General features: G+C 40.3%; 1 protein-coding gene across 6 annotated transcripts in view; it reads left to right on the top strand.

Annotated features, from left to right (window-relative positions):
- The first annotated feature begins 759 nt into the window (after nt 1-759).
- The window catches only part of BLTP3B (bridge-like lipid transfer protein family member 3B), a 92,540-nt gene continuing 80,129 nt past the window's right edge, over nt 760-13,170 (top strand). For 2 of the 6 annotated variants that reach the window (XM_086400836.1, XM_086400834.1), the window contains exons 1-2: nt 760-1,043; nt 9,977-10,123. Coding sequence is in view for 2 of the 6 variants with exons in the window: in XM_086400833.1 (XP_086256959.1) it covers nt 1,000-1,043 (44 nt within the window). In the remaining 4 variants the exon portion in view is untranslated. Of the gene's footprint in view, nt 1,044-9,976; nt 10,124-13,170 lie in introns of those variants that run through there. The other 4 variants (XM_086400833.1, XM_086400832.1, XM_086400837.1 and 1 more) reach the window with 2 other exon arrangements.

The following is a 13,170-nucleotide window of genomic DNA, read 5'->3' as shown; positions in this document are numbered from 1 at the left end:
CCCCCTTTTCAGATGTCACTGGATGGTCATTTTCATCTCTTAAAGTGTTGGTTTGGGGCTGGGTCGAGTGAAGGTGCAGAGCTGTAATAGTTCTCCCTGATTTCAACTATTTCCTTCCTTTTCATAGAAATTTTAAAGTGAAAATTTACACCTTTATTTCTCTAGATACAGCAACCTAGTGAGTTGGGTAAGGCTGATATTAACCTATTGTATAGATAATTAAACTGAGGCTAAAAGTAAGAAATTATTTTCTCCAGGTTAATATAACTAGAAAATACTAGAGCCAAAACTAGAATTTAGCCTTCTAACGTCCTGGTCCTGGACTCTATTAACACATCGTAACAACTTTCACTTTCCTTAGAATTTCTAGAGGAAACATCAAATTATAGCATTTGGCCAGGGTAACACAGAATATCTAAGCAAAGAAGAATATCAAGAAAACTGAGTAAGTAAAGAAAGCAAAGCAACCAGCACTTTGTGGAGTGAATTCTGACAGGCAAATGAAAAAGAAAAGTGAGATATGGACGAAGCACTCAGTGAAGGACACTAGAGCCTGAGGATGGAGGTCTAAAACCCAGAAGGCTCTGGGGTTGGGAGTCAAACCATTCAAGAGAGTCAGGAACAGGTAGGACCCCGGACCCGAGACCCTGCAAGAGAAGCGGGACGTCAAACCTCCCGAGCCCGCGTTGCCCCGCCCCGCCTCGCGCCGCCCCGCCCCGCCTCGCGCCCGCGGCTCCCCGGCCCTCCCCCAGGTCTCTTAGGTGATGTTGCAGCCAAGATGGCGCCGGCGGCGGCCGCGGCTGCCTGAGCGCAATGCTTCGGGTCCTTGGCGGCAGCGGTGGCGGCTGTGGCCTCGGCCGGGGCCTCGGGTCTGTCCCGGGCGTGAGTGCTCAGGAGCCTCTCCTCCGGCCGGGTGAATCCGGACAAAGAGGAGACGGCCTCGAGGAGAGGAGGCAGTGAAGAACGGAGAGAGAGCGCGGCGCCTCCCGCCTCGGCACCATGGCTGGGCTCATCAAGAAACAGATCCTGAAGCACCTTTCCAGGTTAGAGCCTCGAGCGTGGGCACAAGCCCGCCTCCGCCCTAGCAGGGTACCGGAGGCAACCCGCGGCTTCAGGGGCGGCGGGGACTGGCAGCCTAGCCGGAGGCGACCCTTGGACTCCCTGCTCCAGAGGGGCAGAGGTCGCGGCCCCTGATCTCCCTTGGCCCCTGCACTCAGGGCTGGCCTCGCGAGTCAGCGCCTGCATGGGGTCGTCCCCGGTCCGGGTCGCCCACAGACAGGTTCGCCCCTGGACGGCGCCCCTAGATGGATTTTCTCCCCCGATCGGCTCGCGGAGGAGCGTGTTGGGTGGCAGGGAGAGACTGATGGCTGGGATCATCCCCGACGCGGCGTCTGGGGGGCGTCGGGAGGACCCTCTCGGGCGGTCCTGCGCGGAGACTGGAGATGGTCTGGCGCCGCCCAGGTGCTCGGTGTCTGCTCGCCTCCATTCGGAGATGAGCGGTTCCGTTAACCCAGGGCGTCTAGCGCAGTGTGGACTCTTAGGGCTGAGCCTTGTCTTCTCACTGAAATGTTAACCTTGTTATTGTTCTGAATTCACCCTGCCTCGCCGTTCCCAGTCTGTGCATTAGAGGGTGTGCCTGTTTGCACAGTTAGGATTTGTTTTAGGTAAATAATCAGAGTTACCAACTTTGGCAAGTTTTTTTCTGGAGTCGTTTTAGCCCCACATCATTCGTACAGAGTTTATTACTATTTTTTTAAATCTAAGATCCATAAATTCAGGGAGTCAACATCTGTGGTAACAAACCCAAGACTTGTCAGCCTTTCCATTTCATAAGGCGGTTTTAGTCAGAATCATGACTCAGTAAAGCTGGCAGTTTGTTACTGCCCCTGACTTTTCCATATTTGTCTCAAAACACAGGCTAAATGTAGGATCTTGTTTCCAAGTTGTTAACAGCGAATTCGGAATGCGTGATTATGACCCTTTCCTCTGTTATTTGTAAGTTAAAGATTACTTTTAACTGATTTTAGGAAAACACTTGGGTGTGATGATATACTTTCCTAGTAAAGAGAGCTCTTGGTTGTCCAAATCGTTGTATACCACAGGTAGTATGCTGGAGAGCAAAATTATTATTTCTGTGATTCAGCAAATATTTTCCTCACTTATAACATTGAATAAGATAAAGGTATTTTTTTAAAGTAACCAAGTATAGAAACACTGATGATTATACATTTCTTAATGGTATCACTAATTGGAAATTTTCTTTTGAAATTGTCCATATGATCCAATAATGAATTACTTCATTTTGGAAGATGTTATCATTATTTTGTATGATTTAAGTAAGGTCTGACTTGTCAGATGTCCTCCAGCCTTTCTCATACTCAGTTCACAAGAAAATTTGCACCTACAGAAAATGATTTGAATTTCTATTTTCTCACTCTCCCGAGGATGACAGTATTTACATAGCTAGTTCCATTTTAGATGCACAGGAGAAAAGTTTGTTCAGTCATTAAGAACCTTAGGACATTAGAGTTTAATTATCTTATAGAACTCCCGTTGATGAGGACTCTTACAAATCAGTTGTAAAGGTAATGGTTTACTTCACAAAACAGACATATTCAGAATTGAATCTTGAGAATTACTCTTTTTTTTTTTATAATAGAGTATAGATTTACCATGTGTTAGTTTCAGGTATCGGAGAAGGCAATGGCACCCCACTCCAGTACTCTTCCCTGGAAAATCCCATGGATGGAGGAGCCTGGTAGGCTTCAGTCCATGGGGTTGCTAAGAGTCGGACAGGACTGAGCAGCTTCACTTTCACTTTTCACTTTCATGCATTGGAGAAGGAAATGGCAACCCACTCCAGTGTTCTTGCCTGGTGGGCTGCCGTCTATGGGGTCGCACAGAGTCGGACATGACTGAAGTGACTTAGCAGCAGCAGCAGCAGCAGCAGCAGTTTCAGGTATACAACATAGTGAGTCAGTTATGCATATAGAGGATTACTTTTTTAATCTGTATGATTTCTAATAACTGCACTGTTAACTAATGATTTTTTTGAGATGTGTTTTTGAAGCACTTAAGTTTTCAGTTAATTCATGTTTCAAAACTTCCTTAAGTCAAGTGACTGAAGAGTATCGAATTCATCCTCTTGGTTAAGATATTAACCTTACTGCTGTTATTAACCTTACTGTTATTAACCTTACTGTTGCTGTCATCTCCTAAGAGCAATACAGTTATTTATAAATATAAAGGATGACAATAGAAGAAACAAGGTGGGTGTTGTGATAATTTACTGTTACTCAGGTAGTGATGAACTTCTGAAATTATCTAGGTCAAACTTAATTTTATAGATTATTCAGTAATAAAGATGTCACTATACTGATCTAACCATCTGGAACACTGTTTGATTGGAAATACTCAGAACATATTATCTTCTGATAATAGACATTTCTTATGGCTAGTGAATCGAACTCATGATAGTTTGTTAATGGAGGGCTTACCTGACCACTCTTTTCTCTGTAGCACTCATTCTCATCTGTAATAAGATGTACTTGTTTATTTGCAGTTCATTTGTCTTCTGTACTGAGTGTAAACTCCAAGAGAGCAGGTTTTTTTTTTTTTTTGAGTCTAGAATAATGTAGGTACTCAATGACTATTTTTTGAATGAATGCATGAATGGCAACAATGAATTGACTGTGCTTCATACTGCTTTTTTTTTTTTTTTTAAGCCACCAATATTATCACAGATATTGGGCATGGCCAATTTTCCTGTGGTTTTAGGAAATAATGGACAATTGAATAATTGAATAAATATGGTACCTTTGGTATCCTGGAAAGAAAGGACTATGAAAATGACACTTTATCTAAGAGATAAAGAAGACAATGTAGGAACAAACAGGAGAAAAAGAGTGCTTACTCCGAGCTTGGAGGTTGAAGTGTGGTGAAATTGTAAGATTAAAAGCAGTGTTATTCAGATACAAGGGCTTAAGAAAGCTGAGAACCGAAGAATTGATGCTTTTGAACTATGGTGTTGGAGAAGACTCTTGAGAGTCCCTTGGACAGCAAGGAGATTAAACCAGTCAATCCTAAATGTAATCAGTCCTGAATATTCATTGGAAGGACTGATGCTGAAGTTGAAGCTGTAATTTGGCACCTGATGCAAAGAACTGACTCCTTGGAAAAGACCCTGATGCTGGGAAAGATTGAAGGCAGGAGGAGAAGGGGACAACAGAGGATGAGATGGTTGGATGACATCACCGACTCGATGGACGTGAGTTTAAGCAAGATCTGGGAGTTGGTGAAAGAACAGGAAGCCTGGTGTGCTACAGTCCTTGGGGTTGCAAAGAGTCGTACACATTGCAGTCCATGGGGTTGCAAAGAGTCGGACACGACTGAGCGACTGAACTGAACTGAACTGATAAGAGAATTATTCTTTAGAGATTAACAAATGCTGAAAGCAAATGATGAACTATTTGAGAAGTGTAAATCTGTATACTTATTCCCTATCTAGTTGTTTAGTTTGTATTCCAAGCATCTCTTTAATTGTTAATAAAAAGTTTGTATACTTGAAACAGATCTGAAACTGAAGAGGACAAGTGAGTGAGTGAGTGTGTGTGTGTTCGTGTGCACACATGTGCAGATTAGTTACAGAGTAGTTACACTTTAATAGAAGTGAAACAGGAAAAGCCTTTGAAGGGGATTTTACCCTGATCTTTTATACTATAACTGTCACAGAATATGTTTTGGAGAGTTCTCTAGGAGAGTATTTTTTCACAAGGAAATGGAAAGCTCTAAAGAAAAGTTAGAACAAGTGTAAGAAAGAAAATAAAAGCAGGAGCTTACCTTTCAGCTCAAGTCCTCATTACCTGTTACTGTGGTATGTGTACATATGTGCTCCAGCAAAGGTGAAGGGCAGGGAGTAAAAGCTTGAAGATGGGGTACATTTAAGCCAGGACATAAAAAGAGATGGGGAAGATTCAGATACAAATGCTCCCCCTTTGGCTCAAGGCATATTATGCTGGAGGTACAAGTGGGTGTTGCAAAGACATACACTACACCTAAATACAGTCTTTGTATGGTTTTAAGCAGTGGTTATGAAACAGGGGTGTTTGACCCCTCAGAGGATATTTGGCAATGTCTGGAGACAGTTTTGATTGTCATGACTCGGCAGAGTTGGGTCTGGGGCTGTAACTAGCAGGTAGAGGCCAGGAATGCTGCTAAACATCCTATAGTGGACAGCATGCTCTCTCAGAAAAAGAATTATTTGACCTACATGTCAATAATTTTGAGGTTGAGAAACTGATTTAAAGTATACACATGTATATCAGATTATTGGACTAGGATACTGGGCTAATTAAGATTATATTGTCTGTCATAAATATACTACCATGTGTTAAATAGGCAGCTAGTGGGAACATACTGTATAGCACAGGGAGCTTCGCTTGGTCCTCAGGTAATGACTAAGAGGGGAGGGGTGGGAGGAAGTTTCAAGAGGGAGGGGATATGTGTATACATGTAACTGATTCCAGGTAGTGCTAGTGGTAGAGAACCCACCTGCCAGTGCAGGAGAGGTTGCAACCTACTCCAGTATTCTTGCTTGGAGGATCCCATGGACAGCTGAGCCAGGAGGGCTGCAGACCATGGGGTCACAAAGAGTCAGGCACGACTGAAGCACGTTAGCACCCACACATAGCTGATTCACTTCATTGGTCAACAGAAACTAACACAACATTGTAGAGCAATTATACTCCAATTAAAAAAACTGTAAAAAAAAAAAAAAGATTATATTGTCTGCAAACAACAAAAACCTGCTCTGTTTCACTTAGGCTAAAAGAGGAAATGTAATAGAAAGCTGTTAGTGTGGGTCACAGAATCTGGAACAGCCAGTGCCTAGGGCCTAGTTGGAAGAGTACTTGAACTTCAGCACTATTGACATTTGAACCAGACGATTGTTTTTGTGAAAGGCTGCTCTGCGCATTGTAGGATGTTGAGCCGCACCTCTGGTCTCCACCCACTAGATGCCAGTAGCACTCCTGCAGCCTTGACAATGAGAGCAGGTCCCCAGATGTTGCCAGATGTCCCCTGGAAGGTACAACAACTCTCAGTTGAGAACCACTACTTTAGGGTGCTGTCTGATCTTTCACAACTCCCAGTCTGGTCTTTCCTGTTGAAGTTTCGGATTTCTGGGAGAGAGAATCTGTTTGATCCAGTTCTGTTTATCCACGGGTCAATTAGCAATGGCAAGGGGTTGTATAGCAAAGATGTGGTCATGTGGGGAACTGTTTAGAGTCAGGCTTGTTGCTCCATTTGGTGTCTTTAGTAGGCACCTAACAAAATTAGGTTTTGGAGGGCCTCATTTGCCATGTTAGGGAAATTGAAATTGAATTTCATCCCAGGAGGTGACTGCTAATAAAGAATTCCTGATTAAAGAGGGACATGATCACTAAAGAAAGGTACATGGTTATGAGTTTGATTTGCAATCCAAGGTTCAGGAACATTTCTCTGGGGTGGAAACATAGAGTCTATAGAGGTGCTCAGATTAGATTAAGTAGAAAAATAATGTAGAAAGATATCAGTATTCCACAGAATTTATGAGAAGGTTAGAGAAACAGACTTGGGAAAGGCCTGGATACTGGCCAGCTCCAAGGATTGAGGTAAAAGAAACTTCTTGACAGTTTCAACAAGACATACTCCCTAAACAAAGCGGAAGAAATAAGTAGAAAGGGAGAGTGGCCTGAGAAGATTAACTATTTGGAATATTTATTAACGAGATTAGGAAAGGTTGAGTGTTTGCAGGATCTTGTGACTGACTGGCAAAATGAAGGGAGATTAGAGTACCTCATAGTATATTTACTGAGTGCTTCTCTGTACCAGGTACTAGTCCATAATGTTGGGGCAAACTCCTTGCCCTTAGTGGAGCTTACATTTTAATCAGAGAAGGCTGAGAGTAATTAGATTAATTAACTTTCACATTTAAATTAAATGTGAAGTACACTGCTATTGAAAAAACTAAGAGAAAGGGAGTAGGAAGTGCACGGAGGTGGGGGGACAAACTTTGCAATTTTAAATCCAGTTATGGAGAAGGCTTAATTGAGAAGGTGTTATTTGAGGAGAGAGCTGAAATTGGGAGTGCGAACTAATGCAAAGATCCAGAAGAGGAAGCTTGTCATTTTTTTGGCAAATACATTAATGCCTCCAATATAGGTGAAATGGAATGAGAACTGAGGTGAGTAGAGGAAGGTAAGATCAAAGAGAAATCAAGGGCCAGATCTTGTGGGACCTTGTAGTGACTTTGGCTTTTACCCTGAGTGAGACTGGAAGCCACTGGAAGGCTTTGAACCATTGATCACTCTGCAGCCAAGTGGGAAATAAATAATTGGAGGGCGGGGGAAGAATCAGGGGCCTAGTGAAAAATGTTAACTAGCCAGATGAGAAAAAATACTGGCATGGAGCTAGGTGGATGCCGTGAAGTTGTTGAGATACATAGTCAGGTTTTGGATGTATTTTGAAGGCAGAGCCACAGGTTTTGCCAATAGATAAAATATGGATTGAGAAGGAGAACAGTCATGGATGACTTTGACATAAGCAACTGAGAAGATGGAGTTGCTATTAATTAAGTTGGAGAAGATATGCAGAAGGAGCAGGTTTATGGAAAAAGATCTGGAGTTTGGCTCTGGATACCTTAATTTGGTTGTCTATTAAGTATATAAATGGAGATCCCTTTATTTGTAAGCTAATTTAGACTGTGCCTCTTATAGTTTGGCAACAGTGATGTCAGTGTTTTTTGTGTGTGGTCATCCTTTGGCTTAGCCAATAGATAATTACAGAAAAGTAAATTGTGAGTTGAATTTTAGGGGGTGGATTTTTCTTTTCTTCTATTAAGTACACTTCGTAGAAGCATCTAAAATTGAGCAAGGTGCCTGTTTCTTTCACATTAATTTACAACTACAACCAGATATTGATTCTTGGAAAAGTTACTTTCAGGAGATTGATTTGAGAACTTCAGGTGAAAAGGAGATTGAATGCGTGGTTTATTGGATATTGTAATACTGTTATTCTAGAATCAGAAGGTATTTGTTCCGGTCACCTAGAAGGAAGTTATTAAAACAGTGCAGTTTTAGACTTTGCTAAGATTTAACAGGTAGTGTTGAGTAGTTAAGTCACTGATCCAGCACCTTCATAATTTGATTATTCTATGCTGCCTGTTCAGGCTGTAGTTTGCACCTAACAGTTCGCTTTTCTTTGAGTTTTCAGCATTTCCTGTATTACTCCTTTATGGTATTTTATCATCCTGTTGCAATATCCCTTAGGAGATTCGTTTATTACTTGGGAATCATTTGACCTTACCGTCCTTTGAAACTCGGAAAACACAGTCTTTTGACTCAGCAGTTCTTTAAAGTTGGAAAGGACAATTTCTCCATTCATTTCTTTTTACTTGCATAATTTTTTTTGCAGTATTACAGTTTGCCTTAATACTGCAGTTTCCAGTCTAAATGTTTCCTCAGTAAGTTGATCTCTTAGCAGTTTAGGTTTTAAAGTTTGCATACTATGTTACTTAAGATGAGTAATTTAATATTTCTATTAAATATTGATATTTACAAGTTGATATTAATTAGCTCAGATGTAAGTTACAAGCTTTATGGGGCTTCCCTTGTGGCTCAGCTGGTAAAGAATCTGCCTGCAATGCGGGAGACCTGGGTTTGATCCCTGGGTTGGGAAGATCCCCTGGAGAAGGGAAAGGCTGACCACTCCGGTATTCTGGCCTGGAGAATTTCATGGACTGTATAGTCCATGGGGTTGCAAAGAGTCAGACATGACTGAGCAACTTTCACTTCACTTCGCAAGGTTTATGACACCATTTCCATGAGTGAAATATGAGCAGGTATCATATCAAGACAAAATTATTAAAACAAAATTAAGAGCTGAGCAAATATGATCCAGGATGTATTTTTTTTTAGGCATTATACTTGTTATTGGTCTGTCTCATAATTCATTGACTTATTTTGAGACTTCTCTCAGCCAAAAAGCATGTTGTATAAAAATTTTGAACCTCTATATTAGTCTATCCTTTAAGACACTTTTAGCTGTATGTACTCTTTTTTCTACCCAAAAGTACCATTAAGAGAGGAATCTGTGACTTCTTTTCTGCCACTGTTATTATAACATTGTGGTGTTTTCCTCTACTGTTTTTTATTTATTTTAGAACAAAAGCTTCTTGTTTATTAGTTCCATACACTGTCATCTCTTTAAGGGCAGAATAACCCTGATAGGCTTTGAATTCTGAGGGCAGTGACTGTGCTTGTGTGGTTCTCCATTGTATCTTTAGCATCTGCCACAGTACTGTGGTACAGGGTAGTTGTTCAGAAACATTTTTAGCTGACTGGAGAAATAGATTTATACTATTGTAAATTTATACATCAGCCGTCATGGAACACATAGGTCATAAATCCATGTATTTATAAAGCTGGATACATTTTTAGCGATATTACAATCTTGATGTTTGTGGGTTATTTTTCATAGGTGACTTTACTCTTTAGTATTCTTTATGAAATGAAATGAGGATTATAGTTTTAACTGGGCCTTCGGGCAGTTAAAATTTTGACAGTTTGTAGGTTGCTTGTCTTTTAGAGTGCTTATCCTATTTGGTTTCATTTAATATTATTTAGTTCAGTCTTTGTGTAATGTTTGTATAGCATAGCTATCTCGTTTTTGTTAAATATTATTTTTAATATAAAATTAAAAACATACTGATTTAATAGAGTAGTAGTGCTACCAGTGGTAGAGAGAATGAAGAAAATCCTAAATGATTAATTTATCTTAGATTTTAATCAGCATTTGCCTATAGTTAATCCAGTGTGAAATACAACTGTATTTTCTTTAAAGTGACTCACAGCTGAATATTTTTATCATATCATTCCTTTCCTCTTCCTTCCCTTAAACTTGCTCCCTTCTGTGTCCCCTGTGTACCCATTCCCTGCAGCGATCCCTGCTGGCTGTGGTGGAGATTGGTGTGCTGTGAATTTCATAATCACCCAAATGAGTCCCAGAGGAGTCTAAGAAACCCTGGCAACTGACTACTTGCTTTCACCAGGAGTAGGGACCTTTTGTCTGAATTTCCTGCCCTCAGGTAATTCTTCTATTCCCCATTTTTTTTTTCTTCTCTCTCTGTAAATGCAAGCACTTCCTGTGCCCACATGAAGATACTTTGAGAATATTTTCTAATTCTTCTTGTTTTAGTCAGACACCAATTTCATGTGTTTTTTTTTTTTTTTTAAACTATGTAGCTATAGGCCCATGCAATTCTCTTAGAATGTCTTCTAATATATAAGATTTGGCAATGCACTTAAAGTTATAACCAGGTCTTTCTGATGTTGCATGAGTGAGTTTTATAACTTATTGTCAGCTACTTGGAAATAGTAGTTAACATTATCTGCTCTTTAATGGGTTAGGCATTATAGTCTAATGTAATTAAGGTATGAAGGCTTTTTTCGTAAAGAGAATGTTTTGACCAATTCACTGAAGAACTTAAAAGTTTTGTGTATTTAATGTTGGTTATAATTTTTATCAAAGATGTTGGAATGACTCTCAAGAACAGCTGTGAAAATAGGATTCATTTTGAAGAATGTAAGGGCTCCCACTCCAATCTTTTCTTCTCTCTCCTACTGCCCTTTAAAAATCAGGGAAAATAGTTACGCTATAAAATCAGATTCATGGAAATAGCACTAAATATTTCAGTCTAGACTCAATGAAAAACCTAGAAACTTATATTTGAATGCTTCTCATGCTTGGTAAATTTATACACTTAAATACTTTGGAACTCTAAAAGTCTACTAAGAAATCCATAATTGAAGACTAGTCATGAGCAGAATTGAGCCACTAGTTACATACTTATCCTTGGTGTAATGTAACAGTTTATAAACTTGCTGACCATATATTAGCTGGCAATTGTATAGGTGTGATGACTTAAATATTATTTTCCAGTATTCTTGTTTGCTTTCCAATATTCTTGATTCCATCATCATTTGGTTATCTGGATCTTATCCAAATTGCCAAGGAAGAATGCCAAGCTTTATCTTTCAGTAGACCATTAGAAAAACCTTTGAGATTGTTAAGATATTGGTAGTTAAGAACTTATGTTGTTTCTGGTGGCATTCAAGGATGGTTCTGATTTTGTATATACCTCTAGCAAATACTCTGGGACCTTTGCTTCAGACTAGATTACACCTCCTTAACATTTCTTTTTTGGTCTGGTTTGTGCTTAGCTTATTGAAGGTGAGGTATAGTGATTTTCGTCTAAGCTTAAATCACATCTGTCTGTGCTTTTATTCAAGTCACCTATGAAGCTTAATTCCTTTTTCTTCTTAACCTTCTCATTTTAATCAGTCATTCTCTCTTTTTATTTAAATAATTCTTGAATTTATCTTTTTTATCCTGAACAAAACATATAGCAGACTATTTGCTACAAAGTAGATATCAGTAAGATTTGAATATCTCTACTGTCACTGCTGCTGCTGCTGCTGCTGCTAAGTAGCTTCAGTCGTGTCCGACTCTGTGCCACTACTCAGATTTAAATCATAATTTCTTGGATCAGTTGAGGTTAAGTATTCTCATTTCTCATGCTTCTTTTTAAAAAAATATTTATTTATTTATTATTGGCTGCTCTTGGTTCTTCATTGTTGCCTGTGTGCTTTCTCTCATTGCAGTTTGCAGGCTTCTCATTGCAATAGCTTCTCTTGTTGTGGAGCATGGGCTCTGGTACCTGGGCTTCGGTAGTTTTGGCACATGGGCTTGGTAGTTGCAGTTTGCGGCCTCCAAATTGCAGGCTCAGTAGTTCTGGTGCATGGGCTTAGTTGCCCTGAAGCATGTGGGATCTTCAGGGACCAGGAATCGAACTGGTATCCCCTGCGTTGCAAGGTGGATTCTTAACCACTGGACTACCAGGGAAGCCCTTCTCATACTTCTTTATTCCATTCTTGGAACTGTTACCAGAGAGATCTTGACAAAATACTAATCTTATTTAAATTTCTTGGTAAATATTTTTCAATAGCTCATGTTCAAGCTTTAAAAATTTTTTTTCTTTTTTTTTTTTTTTGGTTTATAACATAATTTTTTGTCCAAAGAAGTATAAATAGGACTTTACTGTGTAGAATAGTAGTAGGGCTCATTCTAGTTGAAACAGCAGTTGGGGGTAGGGTTCAGCTGGCATATCTTTACCCTTTTTATTTCTGTTCCACCTAGGTTTAATCATGAGCAGTCTCCTCAGGGGCACTGTGGGAATAATACTGATGTGTAGGATGAAACCTGCGTTCCTTGGCATGAGATACAAGAGTTCTTCACGATCTGGCTGCTGCTATGCTTTCAAAGCATATCATTTCTTATCAAACTACCATATGCTTTTCAAACTACCTTATTGTTAGCCTTGTGCTTCATCTGTGGTGGCTGCATATGATCCTGCAACCTTGAACATGCTGCTGCTTATCTGAAATGTCCTCCTCTGCCCTGGTCACCTAGCAAAAACTTACTCTCAAAGACATGGCTCCAATGCTGCCTCCTTCATGAAGCCTTTCCAAAGCAGTAGGCTTTTTAACAAAGTTGATGACCTCTTCCCTCCTCCATCTTAACCTAGTCTCATTTTTATTACAATATCCGTCCCGCATTGCCTGGCACATAGTATGACTGTAAAACACTACAATAATTTCTTCCTGTGATTGCTTCTAATAGTAAATCATGAGGTCTTTGAAAGCAGTAATTTTGTCTCATTTGTCTAAGTTACCCAAGAGCTTAATCAGAGCTCAGTTTTTGCCTTGAAGAATGTATACCTAATTGTGTCAGGTTTTCTGACATTTCAACAAAATTTAGAAACCCAGGTTTTCCTGGTGGCTCAGATGGTAAAGTGTCTGCCTGCAATGGGGAGACCCGGGTTCGATCCTTGGGTTGGGAAGATCTCTTGGAGAAGGAAATGGCAACCCACTCTAGTATTCTTGCCTGGAGAATCCCACGGACGGAGGAGCCTGGTAGGCTACAGTCCATGGGGTCGCAAAGAGTCGGACACGACTGAGCGACTTCACTTCACTTCACTTCACTACCCATTTTAAATGTTAGCCACATATTCCGGTTGTTAGAAACACTGTGCAGGCCAGACAAAACATGTCTGTGGGCAAAACACAGCTCATA

The sequence above is a fragment of the Bos grunniens genome, chromosome 5 (assembly GCF_055505025.1).
Source record: "Bos grunniens cultivar Pamir isolate PY7600 chromosome 5, Bosgru_T2T1.0, whole genome shotgun sequence".
NCBI classification, from domain to species: Eukaryota; Metazoa; Chordata; class Mammalia; order Artiodactyla; family Bovidae; genus Bos; species Bos grunniens.
This window is presented reverse-complemented; position numbering and strand designations above follow the sequence as displayed.